Source organism: Babylonia areolata, chromosome 15, assembly GCF_041734735.1.
Source record: "Babylonia areolata isolate BAREFJ2019XMU chromosome 15, ASM4173473v1, whole genome shotgun sequence".
In the NCBI taxonomy this organism is placed as follows: domain Eukaryota; kingdom Metazoa; phylum Mollusca; class Gastropoda; order Neogastropoda; family Buccinidae; genus Babylonia; species Babylonia areolata.
Window position 1 is genome coordinate 34,018,728 of NC_134890.1, and position 21,086 is coordinate 34,039,813.

Genomic DNA, 21,086 nt, shown 5'->3' on the forward strand with positions numbered 1-21,086 from the left:
GGATGAGATGTATGTGTATGCATGTCTGTACTGTGGGAGCAACGGAACATTGGAACGTGCGGGTGTGCATATATATATTTGTATATGTGTGTGTGCGGGGGTGGGGTGAGGGTGGGGAATATATGGGCGTATGTGTATGTGCTTGTATAAGTGAGTGAGTGAGTGAGTGAGTGTGTGTGTGTGTGTGTGTGTGTGTGTGTGTGTGTGTCCGACGGGGATCGTGTACGTTCATGTGTATCTGTTCAGTCGCCGTGCTTTCATATCTGTGAAACGGCATGTTTGTTGCATATCTATTCATGTGTGTGTGTGTGTGTGTGTGTGTGTGTGTGTGTGTGTGTGTGTGACGTGTCTGCATCAGTGTTTCACATTATTTGCTTATTTGTTTATTTGTTATTATCATTGTTTGTTTGCTTTTTTTTTAAATCTTATTTTCATTTATCATTATTATCATCATTATTAGTAGAATGATTATTACTATAATTATCTCTTTTTTTCTCTCTCTCTCTTCTTTCTTTCTTTATTTCAGTATTTCTTGATTTAGATTTTTTTTTTCTCAAGGCCTGACCAAGCGCGTTGGGTTACACTGCTGATCAGGCATCTGCTTGGCAGATGTGGTGTAGTGTACATGGATTTGACCGAATGCAGTGACGCCTCCTTGAGCAACTGATACTGATACTGATACTGAAAAGCTATAGCTATAATCTGCTCCATATATATTTATGTATATAGTTTTGGTTTCAACGGATACGGCAGCTATTCGATTCATTGAACACTGAGAACTATTTCACCGGCTGATTTTACTGAATTGAATTACAAATGTAAAAACAGTTTGATTTTACCACACACACACACACACACACACACACACACACACACTTCTCCCTCCCAGGCTACCCCCCTCCCTCTCTGTCTCTCCTTTTCCCTCTCCTTCCATAATCTGCCTGTCTATTCTTCTTGACCCCTCTCTTGTCTTCTCTGACTGCTTTACTCACCAGCCTCTCCCAAGCAACACTTCACACTGGACTATTCATGTTGCATGCTCTGGGTGCAGGTGTTTTTTTTATGAGCTTTGTTAACCATTTTGTTTTCTTTGTTGGTGTGTATGTTGCAACCAGTAATCGCCCTTGACGAAGACCAGTGGTCGAAACCGGTCGGGCATGTAAGAAACTGTTTTGTTGTTTTCCGTTTTTTTCTATTCTATTGTTGAACTGACGTGTGTATATATCATATATATATATATATATACATATTGTATTTGTATTTCTTTTTATCACAACACTCAGTGAGATTTCTCTGTGTGAAATTCGGGCTGCTCTCCCCAGGGAGAGCGCGTCGCCACACTACAGCGCCACCCACTTTTTTTGTACTTTTCCTGCGTGCAGTTTTCACTATTTGTTTTCAGTCCTTTCGAAGTGGATTTTTCTACAGAATTTTGCCAGGAACAACCCTTTGTTGCCGTGGGTTCTTTTACGTGCGCTAAGTGCATGCTGCACACGGGACCTCGGTTTATCGTCTCATCCGAATGACTAGCGTCCAGACCACCACTCAAGGTCTACTGAGTGGATGGGGAGAAAATATCGGCGGCCGGCTGAGCCGTAATTCGAACCAGCGCGCTCAGATTCTCTCGCTTCCTAGGCGGACGCGTTACGGTGTGTGTGTGTGTGTGTGTGTGTGTGTGTGTGTTCCTGATCCAGTCCCTTAAATTCATATTGGAAGACTTATAGGCTACAGTGCTTGACTTGGTGCAGGATGAGTCCTGAACACAGACATACACCGCATGCCGTGTACAACACAACTCAACAAACGCTAACAGCAACAAGTAACAGCAGCAGCACGATCAGTCATACTCAATCCACAAACATACGCATATAAATATATATTATTTCATGTGAGTATCGTGGCCGTGTAAATGCAAGCTCAGTGACTCACCGGCGACCCCCTCCACACACACACACACACACACACACACACACACTGGTTGTCGACAAAACATTGGTCAAGAAAACGCAAATTACAAAAGGATATGTATAGCTTTCTACAGAAATTAGGCAGATCAAGAAATTCTCACAAACCTGTCCCGTAACGACAAAAAAACAACAACAACAAAACAAACAAAAAACAAACAAACTTAAAATAGAAATGAGGACAAATAATCGGTGAAAAGTTTCAGTTGTGTTTCTTGCATGTAATCTTGCATGGAGATACAGTCATTGTGATGCATTTTATGTCAATGTTCGTGTACTTCAGCCTATGAAAAGAAAAGACAATTATTTTAATTGTTTGGCGTCAACATTTTTATTTATTTATTTACGAGTGGGTCGCGTCAGTGTCATTGGAACAGCGACAGTTATTTCCCTTTACGGGTTTGTAGATGGCGAAGTGAAGAAAAGCGTCAACACATGTGAGGTTTGTTTACTGTCAATTTTATTTTCAGAGACTCCCCTGTTAGTTCTTTTTTTAACTGAATCGTTTATTTGGCTGAAAGCAGTATGCCTCAGTCTCTGTGTTATACTTATTCTGATCTGAATTCTTCAGAGTCGTAATTATTTTTATTTTGTCGTGTGACACTGCAATGTACTTATGTAGCACAATGAAAGCATACTGTTAAGTCAGTGAAAGTTCACTGGCCTTCAACAGAACATTTGTTTTCGGATTCACACGCATTGTGTAAAGATTTGGTTACGTTGTAGTTTTGATGGCTTTAATAACAAATCGAGAACACCAGATAATCATAATGACGCAAAAGTCACTTAAATAATCATGCTCGAACGTAACGGGCAGCCGGACAAGGCATGCCGTCTTGCACGTAGATCTCGAGCATCTCGTTTTATTTTCATTTCATTCGAGTATTCTCTAACACCGTCAGATTCACGTGAACTATACTCAATGTATAGCTGTCGTGTTGTTGGAATGATAGAAATTAGAAATAATGTGAAGTCACTTTCATTAAACTAAGACATTAACAAAAGAAAACCAGTCACTGAATCAGGCACAAGTTCAAATAAAACTGCAAAAGGATTTGGTGGATCATCAGATTATGCCCTGAGTGTATGTTATTTAACAATTTTGCTGGTTTATATTGAAAACAACATAGAAGTTATTGAAATAGATTTTAACATTTTCTGAGTTCTACAAGTACAATTTACACTATGTGTTCATCTAGGTTTTGTGATTTCTGTCAGTCAAATGAACTTCTCATTTTCAAAAATATAAGGAAAAAAAGCACGAAGTAACTGGGCACCGATCCTCGATTGATACAAAGCTCGGTGCTTCACAGAGATCCCGACAAAAATGTCATTGAACGACATCAGTAATCATTACATACGATAATTTTGGTGGGAGTTTGTCGGTAAATTTTTTAAAATGTGGGAGCTCAAATTTTGGTGGGAGATATGGCAAATACAGAGTCAGGAGGAGCTGCTGAAGGTCACGTGACCGGTCTGTGGATCAAGAGTTTGATTCCAGGTTGGACATATCTGTACGCAGTTCTATCAGCCATTACAGTGAAAAGTCCATGCAGGACAGCAGCGAAAGCAAACTCACGAATCAAGAAAGGTCCGCATAGACTTTCATGGACTGAGAATTGAACGCTGCATCCGTTAATTACTCGGGACCAATGTCGAGCTGCTTGCTGCACACATATTTTATTTATTTATTTATTATTTTATTTATCTGTTTATTTTTATTTTTTTTATTTATTTTTTGTTTTTTTGTTTTTTTTTATTTTTTTTTGTACGCTTACAGTTGACTTCATCAAGTTTCTGTGCCTTATAAATATTATTATATTACTAGTAGTAGTTTGGGTTTTTTTTATGTGTATTTATCTATTATTTATTATTTTATTTTATTTTATTTTTTTGGTTTGTTTTGTTTTGTTATTTTATTTTATTATTATTTTATTTATATAATTTTTTTTTTCTCAAGGCCTGACTAAGCACATTGGGTTACACTGCTGGTCAGGCATCTGCTTGGCAGATGTGGTGTAGTGTATATGGATTTGTCCGAATGCAGTGATGCCTCCTTGAGCTACTGATACTGATACTGATACTCGCTGCACATCGATCAAGGCTTGATGCCCAGCACTGGCCAAAAAAGCAGTATGTTGTGATTAACTAAGGTTGTATCTGAATTTGAAAACACTGGTCCCATTTTATTGGTTGTTTATGACTTCCAGCACAAGAAATCAGTGAGTGTGACTGACAAAACCAGAAATAGTAAAGACACAGACAGAATCACAGAAATAAATAGTTGAATACCAAGCAGATGTGACAACAGAAGTGAGCTTGCCTGGTTGGCATTGGCAGTATAAGTCCATGTTTACAATGCATTTTTTTTCTTTTTCAAGAGTCCAACTCTTTATCCCTCTGCCTGTGAAACTAAAAACAAAACAGCCAAGCTTCAGTGATCTGCTGTTAGCAGAATTCCTTCATGGTTAAAATACAATATCTGGAGAACAGATATTAGCACTCATGTACATTTTGACTTCTAAAAGACATGCCCATCTCATGATCTCAAATACAGACCTTGCACAGTTCTGTTTCCTAACCAGGGATATAAGACTGCTGTCATAAAATTTTTGATTCAGAAAAGCTTTAGAATAGTTTAGTATTATTTACTTTGAATTTTACTCAAGCAGTATGAATTTAGGTTTTTCTTATTCAAGTTATTGTTACACAGTTTTCATCAGTTTGCTGATGAATCTGTTGTGGTTGTTGTGTCAGTGCGTACTTGGTATAAAAAAACACAAAAAACCATAATCCAACAAACTGACATGGATTATGACAATATGAGGCTTTTAATTTTGACATTCATAATCATACATTTGATCTATATGTGTAAAGGTGTATACACATGGAGTGACATTCAGGCATACACCTGCTAAACTGAGAATTGAAAAAAAAAAAAAAAAAAATTCACATGTATTTGTAAAAACCAGATGCTGCTGAGGTTTGAACCCAAGACCCTCAGACTGAAAGTGCTCATGTGAAGTGACTGTCACAGTCAGTTGCTGTTCCCTATTCTGCTTGGGAGCAGAACAGACCAGCCAGGCACTAAAACTTGAGAAAGTTATGTTATTGTGTGGTTATGTTTGATATCAAGAATCCCATTTATCATAAACTTATCACACGTGGTAATTGTTCTTTTTTTATATAACAGTTTTAGAGAATTACAGAATGTTTAAATGTTTCCCAAAACGTCTTGATTTATTCCTTTGAATTTATTTAGTGGATGTATTGGGAAAATGGTATTCACTGTCCTGTTTACCCCAGTACTAACCAGTTCATGTATGCAGACATGTATGCACTGAACATGAATGGCAAAAGGCGGTATTCAGTGTCCTATTTACCCCAGTACTAACCAGCTCATGTATACAGACATGCATGCACTGAACATGCAGGACAAAAGCTCCTTATAATATTAAATATAAGTTATATATATATTGCAAGTCATTATCATTTGATGCATTTATTTGTGTGTGCTTGAAAGTGACAAAGGCGTAGGGGGAATGGGAAGGTCAGCATTTGAATGCTGTTTTCTTCAGTTTTCAGTTTGGCCCCCTGCTTTATTGTATTGTCTGACTTGTCATTCATGCAGTAAATCACCTCTCTAACTTTAAGTTCTCATTCAAGTCCAGCTGTTCACCAGCTATAGAACCGTGAGGGTTTTTTTGTTTTGTGTGTGTGTGTGTGTGTTAAATTATGATTAGTTCTGTCAGCCTGTCCTATCATATTTTTACAAGTCATTATATCATAAATAAGAAATGCTCTTTTATTATTTGTTGTTTGTCAGTTTCCATTTAACTCGGTTAAATGTCATATTGATGATTGATGAATGGTGATGTGCAGCTAGCCAGTGAAGCATCCAATGACCATGTCGTCCCCAGCAGCCAACGGGTCTGCTAGTCAGACCAGAAACCAGACTCGGATGGATCGCAGGAGAGAATGGTGGATGAAAAACAAGGAGTTCAGAAGGAAGCTGAGTGAGTACCTTGCGCTCAGAATGTGGTGCGGCTCTACTGGCATTTCACTTGTGGACATATATGGTACACATGTGGCAATGTAGTTATTTTCAGTTTACATGTAATGTATACATACTGGCACACCCTTGGTCGTACCCTCACAGTTATATGAACTGATTTGCTGGACTTCACAAATATGAATATAATATGTTTGATCAGTTGCACATGCACACTATGCATACATGTGCACTCTCTCTAACACATACACACACGCACACGCACGCACACACAGAATGATACTGATACACACATGCACACACATACTCACGTAGTATATTTTCATGTCTTTCATTCATTTGCACTTGTTAAAAAAAAAAATGTATTTGATGATAACCTTTGAGTTTGAAATTTACTAAATTATTTGAGCATCCTATCTTACTATATTAGTACATAAAACAATAAAGGATCCAACCTTCGTAAAAGTTTGTTCTTCAGCTCTAAAGGAATCCAAGTTGAGATCGTTACGGATTCCAGTAAGTTTCACTTTTAGAGAGACTCAGAGAGGTGCTTGTTCAAGCATGAAACAAGTATTCTGACATTCTGGTGAAGAAATCAGATTAACATCCAATAAGCTCTTAATCATATACAAGTAATTATATCATTAACAAGTTTTAGCGTGTATTCAGAAAGGGCAAAACAGAAAAATTTCTTGGAGCAAATTTTATTTCTCAAGGCAAAAAATTCATCTGATAATAAGTAACTGTCAGCTTTCATTTGTCATTAGATTTGATTATGTGGTTTGTTAAATCTTGTGTCTTTTATTTCTTTGTGTAATTGTTTTGTTGTCTGCCAGTTGTTGAACTGGTTGGTGTTTTTCTGGCCTTTTGAATAAAATTACTGACAATGGAATGCACTGTGGCAGATGTGAACATTGGATCGGAAGTCCATTGCCTCATCCAAAGGCATTTAAGTCAGATTTTCCTCTCCACTCAAGTGTGAATGTGTACCTGACTTTGGTCGGGGAAGGTTAAAATGGTGGAAGGAGGAGATTGGGTCCTGCCTTCCTGTGCCATGCTCTAGACACCAGATATGAATTCACTGCCCCAATGGCTGTAAAAGACATTGGACCTTTAACCTTGTTTTTGTAACTAACAATGACTGATACTTGGTGTTTGGCTGCCAGGAGACAGAACAGTCCTGTCCAAGAAAGAGGGTGAGCGCCAGCCACAGCCCCCCACAGTCAAAGTGGACACCTCCCGGGGATTCAGGTCCACTGTGGCCTCCAAACTCAGCACAGCCCCCAGCAGATCCAAAAAACCACTGACAAGTGACAAAAAACTCTCAGCTCAGAAAGCCAGGTCCAGCAAAGTGAGCAGCGGCAGCAGTACCAAGCCCCAGACAAAAGTGCCGGACAAAGTGGAGAAGAAGAAGCCTAAAGTAGTGTCTAAGCCCTCCCCATCCAAACCCAGAGTGGACAAGACGGAAGACAAGGTGAAACCTGAAATGATCTCAGAGATCTCTATGAACGCTTATGGTGTGGATTTGACCAGTGCGGGGAACCATGTTCCTCAGAGATACATTTTGTTTGTGGGCAACCTTCCCTACACCATTGACAAGGGGCAGCTGATGAGGCACTTCCGGAAAACAGGTGGGCTTGTCAGTATGACAGGACAGCACTGGGAAGAAATGTGTGTGTGTGTGTGGTGGGAGAAAGGGGAGGAGAGGGATTGGGGTTGAGCGGAGGGAGGAGGGGGGGGGAGGCATGTGTGCGTGTGTGTGTGTTCATTTTTATACATGTATGCGAAAGAATGTGTTTGCATGAAAATTAATCAGGTTTTATTTAATTTGTTTTTGAAGTGAAACAAGTGGGTTTGGAATGTGATTTGGTAGAAAAAGAAACAGCGAGTCATTCGGGTTTTTTTCTTTTTTTTCTTTTTTTTTTTTCTTTTTTTTCAAAATGTGTTTTAAGGTAGCCAGCGGGACAAAGGGGAGGTTACCTACTTCCGGGAGGTTATCGGCCGTAGTTGCTTTCGCTTTCTCCGCATAGGCGGATAGTAGTTTGCACAGGACATGAATGTCAGACCCCTGCCGGAGTCTGCACTAGTTGGGTCACGGTTAAGTATGTGTAATTAAACGTAATTTTAGATAGAAAATTTCCTTTTAAGGTGGTAGAAGAGTGGTTGGGCAGTATTGTGGATTTCAGTTGTCTTGGAGGAATCTGTTTGGCGTATAGACTGATCAGTTAAACTGAAAGTCACTAAATTCAAATTTCCTGAAGTTGGTTGTGGCCAAAAATTGTTTCAACTTGTTTTGAGGTGGGGAAATTTTTTTGTTGGTCTTTCTTTCAGGTGGAGTCAAAAGTGTTCGCATCCCAAAGGACAAAAGTGGAACACCCAAAGGATTTGCATACATCGAGTTCAAGGACAGAATCAGCCACGGGGTGAGTGAGAAATGTTTTGATGATGACTCGTAGTGGTTTGGACAGCTAACTTGGTCAAAATGCATACATAGCATCAACAGTGTGAATATAAAAGCTGTCCAGTTTCTATTTTGTTGCACTCACACCAGCCACAGTCCTTTGAAAAAAAAAATCCCATTCGAAAGGTGTTTCCATATTGATATTTATACTAGTAGTAGTATGGTAGTAGTATTATGGTGTTAATTATAGTTTTCATTGACTGTTTTGTCCTTTAAATCAACGGAGCTCTCAGAGCCTTCTCTAAGAGAAGTGATGCGTCTCTCCGTAAAATTGACAGGGGTCATTCATAAAACCTTTGTGCCTATTTTAGAAGGGAGAGAACCACACTCCAATGTGAGCTCGCTCTGGAAAGGTTCATAAAAGTCTTCTTCCCTTTTCCAACTCACTGAGTCATACAGTTCTCACAAAATTGATTTATCTCCTGAGAATTGAAACCAGTCTTCTTCAAATTGGCAACGCCACAGTGGTCTAGGACTCACAATCCTTTTAAACATTAAAAATTATGAATGATGCAGACATTGAAGAAAACTTATGCAATGATTCAGGAGATAATTCTGATGATGAAGAGACTGAGGCTTATTGTTCCTTTATGGTTTGCTTCTGTGTTGAATGCTTGTGACTTTGTTTACAGAAATATTCACAGGATATTATCGGTATGTAATAATTACTATAGATACTCAACAAGTAGTCCTTTTGTTTTATTTCCATGTGAACATAGAACTTGTATGAGTCAGTCTGTATAATTTCATGCACAAATCCCTGCAAATAGAGAAGCCACAGTAGTTTTTGAGTGCATAGTACTGACACAGCTTTTTTGTCCACAGCTGAAGGAATACAGCTGACTCCAAAAAGTGTCAGCAGCCAAAGGTTTAACACTTTAAAAAAAAAAAAGAAAGAAAAAAAAGAGATAAATGTGCAAGACAAAACGCATAAGAAAGAAAGTGGCTGGCGAAGAGTGATGATATACTGTGCCTGGGGAAGAGTGTCGTGAGAAATGTCCTGAGAAACGTGCAGGCTGTGATGAGAAAGGATGGGACCAGAAGGAAACTTAAAGGCATGGACCTGTCACTGGTGTCCGTGACACAGAACATGTCATTGTCTTGTGAGGAGGAAGTGGTAGTGAAATGGGATTGTTGGGGGAAGGGGGGGGGGGGTAGACAGAACACAAAATAAACAATTTCATTCTCATGTTTTCAGCTAAACGACCAATGGTTTAATGGTAAGTGGTATGATGTCTGTTTCAGATCGCTCTGCGTCTGCACCACACAACGCTAGGCGGGCGGAGGATAAATGTGGAATTCTCCACCAGTGAAGCCAAAAAGAAGGGTCAGGCAGATCATCAAGAGAGCTGACTTTAACTTGTGGGTAGTGTTTGCCAATCGCATCCTGGCACTGGAATGGCAAGAGTGCTTCGTGTTGATGTTGAGTGTGTGCAGGATTGGAGTGTCTGGCCCATCGTTGTTCTTTTGCTGGTCGTCTGTGCCATCAAGCAGCATTGAAATTCATTAATTGAAGTCTTGCTGGGGAGAGGTTGGGTGGGTGGAGAAGAGGGTGATATTTTGATGTGTGTGGTTGGTGATGCTTGCTGTCCTTGTTACCACTATCAGGCTTCATAAATTGATCATTGTGTTTTGACTGTTGGAGACAAAAGTATGGGGTCTTTTTACACCAGCAAAAATTTGAGATTGTTTTTGTTTTTTTATTTGCTCCCTATACTTCTCATGAGTGGCGGTAGGATTTGACAACTTTTTCAGTAAAAGAGTGGAAATGGAGTCTTCCTGAACCAACTGACAAGGCATGGTGCACTTCAACTGGTGCCTGTTGTCATGGGGCTACTGGTCACATTCATGCACACAACTTTCAGTTTGTGAAACATTCATGTGTGGTGGCAAGCAGGTATAATTTGAGTCAGTAGTTGTTTACGTTACACCCTTTTTTTTTTTCTTTTTTTTTTTCAAATAGAAATATTATGATTTTCATGCTTTTGTAGTTCAATGAAAATTGGTACCTACAACTACTATTCACCTACTCGCCCCCAGGAAAAATCATCCCCCTTTCCATCATTAGCCATTTGCACCCCAGCATTCAGTTAATTAGGTCTTATCAGATTGCTTTCTGATTGCTTCTCATAATAAGAAGTGACTAATGATGTAGTCTTCTTGAACAAGGTAAATGAATAAAAAGTAAATGTTGATTTGTTTTAGTGTGTCAGGCAGGTGTTGCTGACAGACACTCGTTTGCTGCACACAGGTGATGACATTGCCACTCTTTTGAAGTAAGGGGTTCCAATAGGAATGGTGGATAGAAATGGTTTTTGATTATTTCCTCCTTTTCCATACAATCACCAGTCTCAGCTGAGACAGGTATGGACATATTTTTTGGTACTTTTTGAGAGGGGGGGGGGGGGGGGCGGTCAGAAAGTAGCACAGTTACTAACCCACGAATTGTGAATAAACTGATGGAAAGTTCTGTATGGTAGTAACATTTTTTATGTTAGGAAGAAGCGCAGTTACTAACCTTCTGCGAATGGTGAATAAACTGATGAAAAGTGCTGATTGGTAGCACTATTTTTTTGTTATGAAGAAGCGCAGTTACTAACCTTCTACAAATGGTGATGAAAAGTTCTGAATGGTAGTATTATTTTTTATATTAGGAAGAAGCACAGGTGCTAACCTACAAATGAACAAACTGATGGAAAGTGCTGTTTGGCAGTATTACCAGTATTATTTTTATTAGAAAGAAGAACAGGAACTAATCTTCTCCAAATGGAATAAACTGATGGAAAGTGCTGTATGGTAGTATTATTTTTTCTGTTTATTGCCTTTCCTTTGTTTTAAGCTGAACATTGGTTTATTGTTTTTCTATAAGTCTCTCTCTGTTTCTGTTTGATTTGGCTCTTGTTGTTTTCTTGACCTTCCATGCTCTCTCCGCAAAACACAATCACAGCTTCTGTGACTTCTGTCACTCACAACATTCGTGTCAGTAGTTGACAAAGAGCTAGAAACTTGGAGCGATCAGTTTCAGGCTGCTATGAGGCCGCTCAGCAAAGCAGACCCTGTATTGCTGTTTAGACACATTGATGTTGTTCAGTTGTGTTGGCTCTGATTCAATACAAGGGAAACACAGTCAACCAAGCTTTGACTTTGTAGTGAGTGCAACGGCAGGTTGCTGTGTGAGGATGCAGTCTGCCTGGATCTGAGTTCGTTTGTCCAGTCCAACACCAAACACGTGGGAACACGTCAGTTTGCAGTGGTTCCGCTTTATTGGTACAGTGGACAGCACGTGATGCAGCAAGTTACATGACAATAACACAAAAAAAACAAACCTCTGCAACCAATTGTGGAACCACAGCGAACCGACGTGTTCCCACGTGTTTGGTGTTGGACTGGACGAACAAACTCAGACCAGGCAGACTGCATCCTCACATAGCACCCTGCCATTACAATGGAGCCCCCAGGGAGCAACGCCACACCAGCGCAGTGAGGAACGCCACACCAGTGCAGTGAGGAACGCCACACCAGCGCAGTGAGGAACGCCACACCAGTGCAGTGAGGAACGCCACACCGGTGCAGTGAGGAACGCCACACCAGTGCAGTGAGGAACGCCACACCAGCGCAGTGAGGAACGCCACACCAGCGCAGTGAGGACCACCACACCGGTGCAGTGAGGAACGCAACACCGGTGCAGTGAGGAACGCCACACCAGCGCAGTGAGGAACGCCACACCAGCGCAGTGAGGAACGCCACACCGGTGCAGTGAGGAACGCCACACCAATGCAGTGAGGACCACCACACCGGTGCAGCGAGAGCCACCATCAGTGCAGCTAGGACCACCAGCCTGCAGGATCATCAGTGAGGGCATCACCAGGGGAGACAACACAGTAGCCAAGTGGTTAAGGTGCTGGAACTTTCAGTTTGGTGGCCCCCTTTAATTTTTTTTAGTAGTTGGTTTACTGTTGTGTTGGAGGATTATTTGGCCGGCTTCCTGACTTTGAACTTTGTGTGTGCACAGGGATTGATGGCCTGTGTGCAAGAACAAGACAAAATGTAACTTTATCAAAGGGGCTTGGTCTTCAATTATTAAGAAAGACAAAAGAATTTCCTTTACAGTTATTTTATAAAGAATTTTGTGTGTGTATTTGTGGAAATTTTAGATTACCAGAGGGTGACACAGGACTTGTATAAGTTGTTACAATTTTTTTTCTTTACATTTAGGTTTCACCAGAATTTGATAAACCCTTCACTACTTTGTTTGCAGTTGTTGATAAAAAAATTAAAAAAAGCCAAAAAAGCAAAGTGACTCAGAAGAGGAAAAGATCTCCTCAGAGGGTATGACAGATGAGGAGGCACAACGTCTCAAACAAATGTTCGCGCAGATGGGAGCTCGACCAAAAGTAGACAGTAAGGAAGATCTGCATAGTTGGATAATGAGCTATGCAGCTGCACACCAGCAGGATACTACCACTGTACCGAGCACTTCTGCTTTTACTCCAGCCTTCACAGCAACAACTCCCAGTCCACCCGTGATAGTGAGCTGGAGAAAAACATGGCTGGTGAAATTCAGTGGTGAACAGGACTCGTATGACATGTGGCGTCACCAGCTGGAGAGCCTCAGTAAGGAGGGATACCCTGACAAAGACATTTTGGATGCAATTCGTGCCTCTCTGCATGGAAAGGCTGGGGCCATCGTCATGAGACTGGGCACAGAGATTACAGTCCAGGAAATCATCCACAAAATAGACAGTATTTTTGGTGATGTGGATGTGGAAGCTGATTGTTTTGCTGCGTTTTTGGGGGCCAAACAACAATCAAAAGAGACAATCACTGACTGGAGTTGCAGAATTGAAAAGTTGCTCTATATAGCAGCAAAGCAGATGCAGTTACCAGGATCACCAGATGTGCTGCTCCGACAAGTCTTATGGACAGGCCTAGTTCCAGATCTTAGGACACAACCATGTACCTGTATGACACTGCCAGGACTTTTGACGACTTACAGGTAGTCGGGTGGAGAAAACAAGACAGCCAACCAAGGAGACAAAGAGAGAAGAAGGAAATTGCAAGGTGTCACAGCCACAGGCTGAGAAAGGCAAGACAGACAGTGATTGTTTAGCAAACCAATTGAAAGAAATGCAAAAGTCCATCCAAGCCCTGCAGCTAAATATGCACCAAACACAGCCTGTGGGATTACCACATCAGTACCTGCGGTATGACAGAGGTCGCTGTCTTGGTCAAGGGCGAGCTCATGGACGAGCGCAACACCACCAGCAAGACCCTGAAGGTCCCGTCTGTTACCACGTTCACATCAAAATAGGATGCCGTGTCCATACAGATCACCTCAGAGGGAGGGATTTTTACCGAGGGCCTTTAGGAAGGGGCGACCACAAGGCCTAAATGATCAGCCTCATGTGTGCAAGCAGACCCTACTTATGAGCTGGTTGGTAACTGTAGCGAAGCCAGCATTCTTATTGAGGGGCATACCACTTTGGCGCTGCTTGACACAGGATCATCAGTCTCAACCGTCACTCAACAGTTCTATGAGACCCATCTTTCGCACTTAGAGCTGCATCAACTGGATAGACTCTTGAAGATTGAGTGTGCAGGTGGCCAGCAATTACCATATCTGGGGTACGTTCACTCTGAAGTTGCAGTACCCGACCTGGGCGAGGGAATCAGGCAATCTTGCTTGCTGCTGGTAATGCCTACTACAACGTATGGCTCCTCAGTACCAGTTTTGTTGGGAACCAACTTCTTGTCAGCCCTGTTGAGTGAGTGCCATGTGCAGCTTGGGGCCAGATACCTCCAGCACATCAATTCCCAGTCCTGGCACTTGGCCTTTAAATGCATTTCCATCAGAGAACAACAGCTTGCCTGCCACTGCAAGCGAATAGCAATAGTGCGGTCAGCCCAGTTGGGAAGAGTGACACTGAAACCAAACGAGAAGATGGTCATCACAGGTTTTCTGAACAAGACACAGTCCTACCAACAAACGTGTGCCTTACTTCAGCCCCACCATCAAGCTAACCAAGGCTTAGATTTGGAGCCCACCCTCATCAGCTATGACCCAGGGACAAGGTAGATAGAAGTGACCCTCTCGAACCTGACTGTACATGCAGTGATGTTGAACCCCAGGGAAGTTTTGTGTGAGGTGCAACCTGTCACAGTTGCTGTACTTGATGATGTACCAGCCAGTGTACAGGATGACCTCCTGTCGCAAGTCAGTATTGACAAGGATCATCTTACACCTGATGAGCAGAAAGTGGTACAGAAACTCATCACAGACCATGAAGCCATCTTTTCTAAGAACAAAGAAGACATTGGACAATACAGTGCAGTCAAACATACCATCCACTTGTATAATGACGAGCCATTCAAACAGCCATTCATGCCATTACATGAGTAGAACTATGGCCGTAATAGAGAGCTGACAGCTGGAGCTTTCTCCATGGAGAACAGTGGGCTCCACAACTCTGCCAGCCTAGGTCCTCACTTTAGATTTTAAAAAAGAAAGAAAAAGAATTGTATGAAAAAATGAAGTAAGTTAAAATGGAGGTCACCATGAGAGCAGCATGAGAAACGACATGTTGGTGAAACATTGTTTCGTGGTCAGTAATGTAGTCCAGAATTATAATTCAAAATTAAATGGAGATCAGAAGCTAGGGATGCCATGGATGTTGGGGTCTTAGGATTATATGGAGTCTGAGTCTAATGATGCTTTAGAGATTGGAGTTTCAGGATTGTGTAAAGTCTGAATCTGAAGACACCATGAAGATCAGAGTTTCAGGATTGTGTGAAGTCTGAATCTGAAGACACCATGAAGATTGGAGTTGATGGGTGCTATGGAGAATGCAGTCTTGGGATTCTGTGGAGACTGGAGGCTAAGAAAACAGTGGAGTTGAATTCTGTGAATGCAACAGAGAGTAGCCATACCTCCAAGGAAACCACAGATGGGAGATCCATTGTGTTTATTGCACCATTCCAAAGCTGTTTTTCAACCATCTCAGCATGAACCAGACACAAAGGAGATAACTTGGCCAGGAACTTTGCTTTAAGAAAATTGTGGAGCAGCTGGTGGTGGTGGTGTGTCCATCGAGATCGATGATGACCATCGTTGTCATCCAGATGGGGGATGGGGGATGGGGGGAGGGTGGTGGTGGGGTGGGGGGAAGGATGCTCATGAATCTATCTGTGAGTGCGCAGATGGCTGAATAGTCCAATCTGCGCACGAAATGTTCGCTGACAGTTGGGGCAGACAAAGACAGGCATGTCATTGTCAGGGAGCTTGTTTGCCCGTGACTTTCTGGCCTGCCTCTTCTCAACAGCTCGCAGCTGTTTGGCCTCGCACAACTGGCGCCTTTGTGGCACAGCAGCGCCCATTTGTCACGGTCCACTGTGCAGATTCCCCAGGAGTCTGGTTGATTCAACACGCTTAAGCAGATCTTTCGAGGTACCTTGAGCGCTCTTCCGACATCCATGGGATCTTTCCCTTTGAGCTGCATCAAACTGGTTAGGACCGCAGATGGTTGGCAGGTGCGCCACAATGTCACCACGAATCTGGGACGTTCACGTCTGAGGGTTTGAGTAGACTGGGGAGGGTGGCATCTTTTGCGAGCCACTCTGTGGTCTCAGTCCAGTTTTGTTGGCCACTTGATTGTTCAGTGTTGCTTTAGGCATGTGGTTGGGGGTTCAGCCTTCTTGCCAGTCGTGGTCACTTGGCCTAAAGTTTCCATCAGGCGTACATACTTGGGATGCGAGGAATAGCATAGTGCTGGTAGCCTTTGGGTACACTGAACCACGAGAGACGTCTACTAGGTTTCTGACAAGACACAGTCTACCAAAAGTTGCCTTCTTCAGCACCATCAAGCTATCAGCTTCGATTGTGGTGCCCCTCATCAGACTATTGCCCAGGAAGGTACTAGAATGACCCTCCACCGCACTGTACATCGTGACGTTGAACCGGGATTGTTGGGCTCAACTGTCACGGTTGCCTGGACTGCTGATGTAGCATGTCAGTGTTCCTCTGTGCATGTAGTATGACAAGGTTCCTCTTGCATGTGGCAAATTGGTCAGACGCTACGAGACATGTAGCTTTCTAGATCCAAGAAGATTGGGACAATGGAGTTTCAGGATTGTGTGAAGTCTGAATCTGAAGACACCATGAAGATCGGAGTTTCAGGATTGTGTGAAGTCTGAATCTGAAGACACCATACCATGAAGATCGGAGTTTCAGGATTGTGTGAAGTCTGAATCTGAAGACACCATGAAGATTGGAGTTGATGGGTGCTATGGAGAATGCAGTCTTGGGATTCTGTGGAGACTGGAGGCTAAGAAAACAGTGGAGTTGAATTCTGTGAATGCAACAGAGAGTAGCCATACCTCCAAGGAAACCACAGATGGGAGATCCATTGTGTTTATTGCACCATTCCAAAGCTGTTTTTCAACCATCTCAGCATGAACCAGACACAAAGGAGATAACTTGGCCAGGAACTTTGCTTTAAGAAAATTGTGGAGCAGCTACATGCTTGTGAATGATAATGGAGACCCAGATGTGTGGTTTGAGTCCTCTGATTTGAGCCCATAGCACACTGAACCCTTCAGCAGCAACAGACTGCATTATAAGGTTCCCTTCGTGGTGATCAGACTAATATTATGAGGAAAGAAAATCTGGAAAATTGAAGAGGGAGGACATTCTCAGTGTGCGTTCATGAATATCATTTGCCAGAATTAAAGCAGAAAAAAAAGAAAATGGTTAAAGTGTATTCAATAGATATCTCTTGTTTGGTATGGGAGAATGGGCAACAATTTATTCAATTACTTTTTTCGTGAGAAAAGCAGTGTTGCAGACTTGGCATGCCAGCTTTTTCTGTGCTGGTTTAAAGACAGATTGAGACTGGGAACAACACAGAAGTAGCAGTATATCTTTCCCCTCTGAACTATGAAGAGACCATGGAAAACAACTTCCTTTCAGCAAATAAAGCACTTGTTTTGATGTGCTCTTGTTACCATGACATTTCATCTGGAGTTTGTTGATAATATTAGAAAATAATACTGGGTCATCTTTCATTTTCGTTTGTCTGTTGATTTTCATGTCAGAAGTTCTGTCAGTTTACATTTATGGCAATCAGTGTTTGTTTTAGAGAAAACAAGGATGATGGGAAAGTGAGAAACATTGTAGGAGCTTGTGGCCAGCTTGTAGATGTGTTGTCTGTGAGAGGTCTGCATAGATGTGCTGTGTGTTCCTGCACTTTGGTAGTGCAACTGGCATGGATCCCATCTGTTGAGGTTCAGACATCTGGTTCACTCAGATTGGGGATCCTTTTTGACTTAATTGTGTAAACAGTGTGAGTCTATGTAATTGTTTAATGTTCTGTTTGCCGGTCTCAAACTAAAGTCAGTTATCTGACAGTTTGAAGAAGGTACAAAGGCTTCACTTATCTGTGATGCTGCAGTGCTTCTGAAACATCCCCCCCCCCCCCCCCCCCAGCGATTGATTGATTGATATTTTTTGGACAGTGTTTTGTGTTTTTGCTGGCCATATCAGAGCTAATGACTTCTGTCAAGGTTTGTTCACAACTTACACTTAAAATCATTTGCTTCATATTACTGAACATTTTTCTTGTTTTGTTGTTTTTCCTCTCGTTTGCACATTTATGATTTATGTTTGGTCAGTGGAAAATAAGTTACTTGTTTGTTACCTGTTTGCTTGTTCCACAAGTGTTGACATGAAACAGACGTGTATGGCTCTGACAGTTCCTGTTCCTGTTTTGACTATCAGTGTCCAGTGATGGTACAGTAAAGCTTCTGTATGACTCTGACAGTTACTGTTCCTGTTTTGACTATCACTAGTATCAGTGTCCAGTGATGGTACAGTAAAGCTTCTGTAAGACAGGTCCATGAAATCCTGAAAGAAATGACAATAAAATCCTGTGAGCTCGATCCTATACCAGTCTCTGTCTTTTCCCAGTGTGTCTCACAGCTTCTCCCCACAATCACCAATATTGTCAACTCATCCCTTCTCACTGGAACGTTTCCATCCACTTTCAAAACTGCAATTGTCCGGCCTCTTCTGAAGAAATCCAACCTTGATGCAAACACTTTGAAACACTATAGACCAGTTTCTAATCTTCCATTCATGTCCAAACTCCTTGAAAAAACTGTCCTGAAGCAACTCAACAATCACCTTTGTTTCAACAATCTCATCCACCCATTTCAGTCTGCCTGTCGTGCTGACCACAGTACTGAAACCACTCTCCTCCACATCCTGAATAACCTACTGCTAGCGTCCGACTCAGGACAGATCTCCCTTCTCACTCTTCTTGACTTGTCATCCGCCTTTGACATGATAGACCATTCAATCCTTCTTTCCCTTCTTCAGTTTACATTTGGTATCAACGGCACTGTTCTAAACTGTTTCAAATCTTACCTCACTGATCGATTCCAGTCTGTCATTGTTGATAATTTCCAGTCTGAACCCGTTAAAATTGAACATGGAGTCCCACAGGGATCTGTTTTAGGCGCAGTGCTCTTCACACTGTACACTGCTCCTCTTGCTGAAATTATCAACCACCATAATGTCAGTCATCATTCTTATGCTGATGATACTCAACTCCAGAAGAGTGATACCCCTGAAAAACTGTCGTCGCTCTTGCAAGAAACATCCAACTGCTTCCTGGACATTCAAAACTGATTGACTCGAAATAAGTTACAATTGAACGCAGACAAAACTGAAGCAATGATCATAGGAACTAAACAAAAACTCTCTTCCATCACAATTGACACAATCAAACTTGGCAGTACATCCATCCCTCTTTCCAGTTCAGTCAGGAACCTCAGCGTTGTCCTTGAAAACACACTGTCCATGCAAAAATTTATCAGTCAGACATGTCAATCCTGCTACTGCCAATTGTGGTGCATCAGTTCCAGCCGGAAATATCTGTCCATTGACGCAACATCTAGACTTGTTGTTTCTCTCATTCTTTTTCTTGCCTTGACTACAGTAACTCTCGATTGTCTGGTTTGCCTGCTTCATCCATTCAATCCCTTCAGCGCATACAAAACTCTGCTGCCTGACTCATCCTCAGAAAGAAAAGATCTGAGTACATCACTTCTCTTTTGCAACATCTCCACTGGCTCCCTGTCTCACACAGAATAAAGTACAAGATCAGCACTCTATGTTATAAATGTATTCACAAATCAGCCCCTTCCTATCTCTGTGGCTGCCTTCACCTCTACACTCCATCTCGCTCACTACGATTGGCTACAGATCCACTCTGTTTATGCATACCCAGATTCAGACTCTCGACTGTTGGCCGCCGTTCTTTCTCTGTCTCTGGACCTTGCAATTGGAATGAACTTCCTCTTTCACTTCGTGAAGTCTCCACACTCAGCTCTTTCAAGTCTGGCCTTCAAACCCACCTCTTTCCAAAATAGCCTTCTTTCCCTGCCTCTTCCTTGTCTTTAGTTTCTCCAGTTTTAGAGTTATGCATACATGTAAATGACTGGTGCAAAAGCACTTTGATTTGTCTTTGCACAAGATTCAGCGGTATATAAATACCATTATTATTATTATTTAGCAGTTATGTTTGTATTTCTCTGTATCTCTTTTTTTTTTCTTTTCTTTTTTTTGGTTGTTGTCACTTTTGTTGTCACAACAGATTTCTCTGTGTGAAATTTGGGCTGCTCACCCCAGGGAGAGTGCATCACTACACTGAGAGCACCATCCATGTTATTGGTATTTTTTACTGCGTGCAGTTTTATTTGTTTTTCATATTGAAGTGGATTGTTCCACATAATTTTGCCAGGAACAACCCTTTTGTTGCCGTGGGTTCTTTTACATGCGCTAAGTGCATGCTGCACATCGGACCTCGGTTTATTGTCTCTTCCAAATGACTAGCGTCCAGACCACCACTCAAGGTCTAGTGGAGGGGGAGAAAATATTGGCGGCTGAGCCTTGATTCAAATCGGCGTGCTCAGATTCTCTCGCTTCCTTGGTGGACACGTTACCTCTAGGCCATCACTCCACAGTTACGGTCTTCTGATTAGATTTTTATATTTATGAAATTTCTACATTTTGCTTCAGAATGTTGTGAACATATGCTCATAATTTACTAATGGCTTACATAAGAAAAAAAAGGTTTATGCTCATAAGTGTTGGTGGTAAGAATAGTTTTCTTGGCTATGTTAGAATTTCTGTACAATACTGGTAATTAGCAATAGAAAACAAATCAGTTTCATGCTCATAATCTGTTGGCGAAAAGAATGGTTTTCTTGGCTTTGTCAGAATTTCTCTAGTGTATTTGGCAGCCTTTACAGTACTGGATGTTTTGATACACATCTTATTCACTGACAGTGATGCAGAAGGCAGTAACCATTTCCACCTTTTCCTTCTTTTAGTGAGGTGTGGAACTGTTGAGAAATGTGCACATACAAGTGAGAATTTAGTTAGAATGGGTTGGTATGAGATGTTAAGATCAGCATTTGAAAAGTGACGTTGACAGGGATTAACAACTATTGTGACCTCTTCTGTGCAAGTCTGGAATATTGTGCTGTCTGTGTGAGTGTGCATGCATGCAGCTCTTTCTCTCCCTCTCCCTCTCTCTGTACATATATATCTGACTTCAAAAACACTAAAGTAATGGGGGGTGTTGTTGTT

The 21,086-nt window shown here is 41.7% G+C and overlaps 1 protein-coding gene across 2 annotated transcripts; it reads left to right on the forward strand.

The window, feature by feature from the left end:
* The first annotated feature begins 2,350 nt into the window (after positions 1-2,350).
* Positions 2,351-11,665, forward strand: LOC143290595 (uncharacterized). Of its 2 annotated transcripts, none has more exons than XM_076600183.1 (5): positions 2,351-2,401; positions 5,847-5,980; positions 7,143-7,607; positions 8,308-8,399; positions 9,683-11,665. In XM_076600183.1, the coding sequence occupies exons 2-5, from the start codon at positions 5,866-5,868 to the stop codon at positions 9,788-9,790; spliced, it is 780 nt and encodes a 259-aa protein (XP_076456298.1). In that variant the 5' UTR covers positions 2,351-2,401; positions 5,847-5,865; the 3' UTR covers positions 9,791-11,665. The 2 variants fall into 2 exon arrangements, with proteins under 2 accessions (XP_076456298.1, XP_076456297.1); XM_076600182.1 differs by having other exon boundaries at positions 2,367-2,406; positions 9,683-11,664.
* The last annotated feature ends 9,421 nt before the right edge of the window (positions 11,666-21,086 follow it).

Bases quoted from the DNA above. Each gene is read 5' to 3' on its own strand.
- LOC143290595 (XM_076600183.1), top strand. From the start codon at position 5,866: ATGACCATGTCGTCCCCAGCAGCCAACGGGTCTGCTAGTCAGACCAGA. The intron at 7,608-8,307 runs GTGGGCTTGTCA...TCTTTCTTTCAG, and splicing joins GAGGCACTTCCGGAAAACAG to GTGGAGTCAAAAGTGTTCGC. The intron at 8,400-9,682 runs GTGAGTGAGAAA...TGTCTGTTTCAG, and splicing joins AGGACAGAATCAGCCACGGG to ATCGCTCTGCGTCTGCACCA.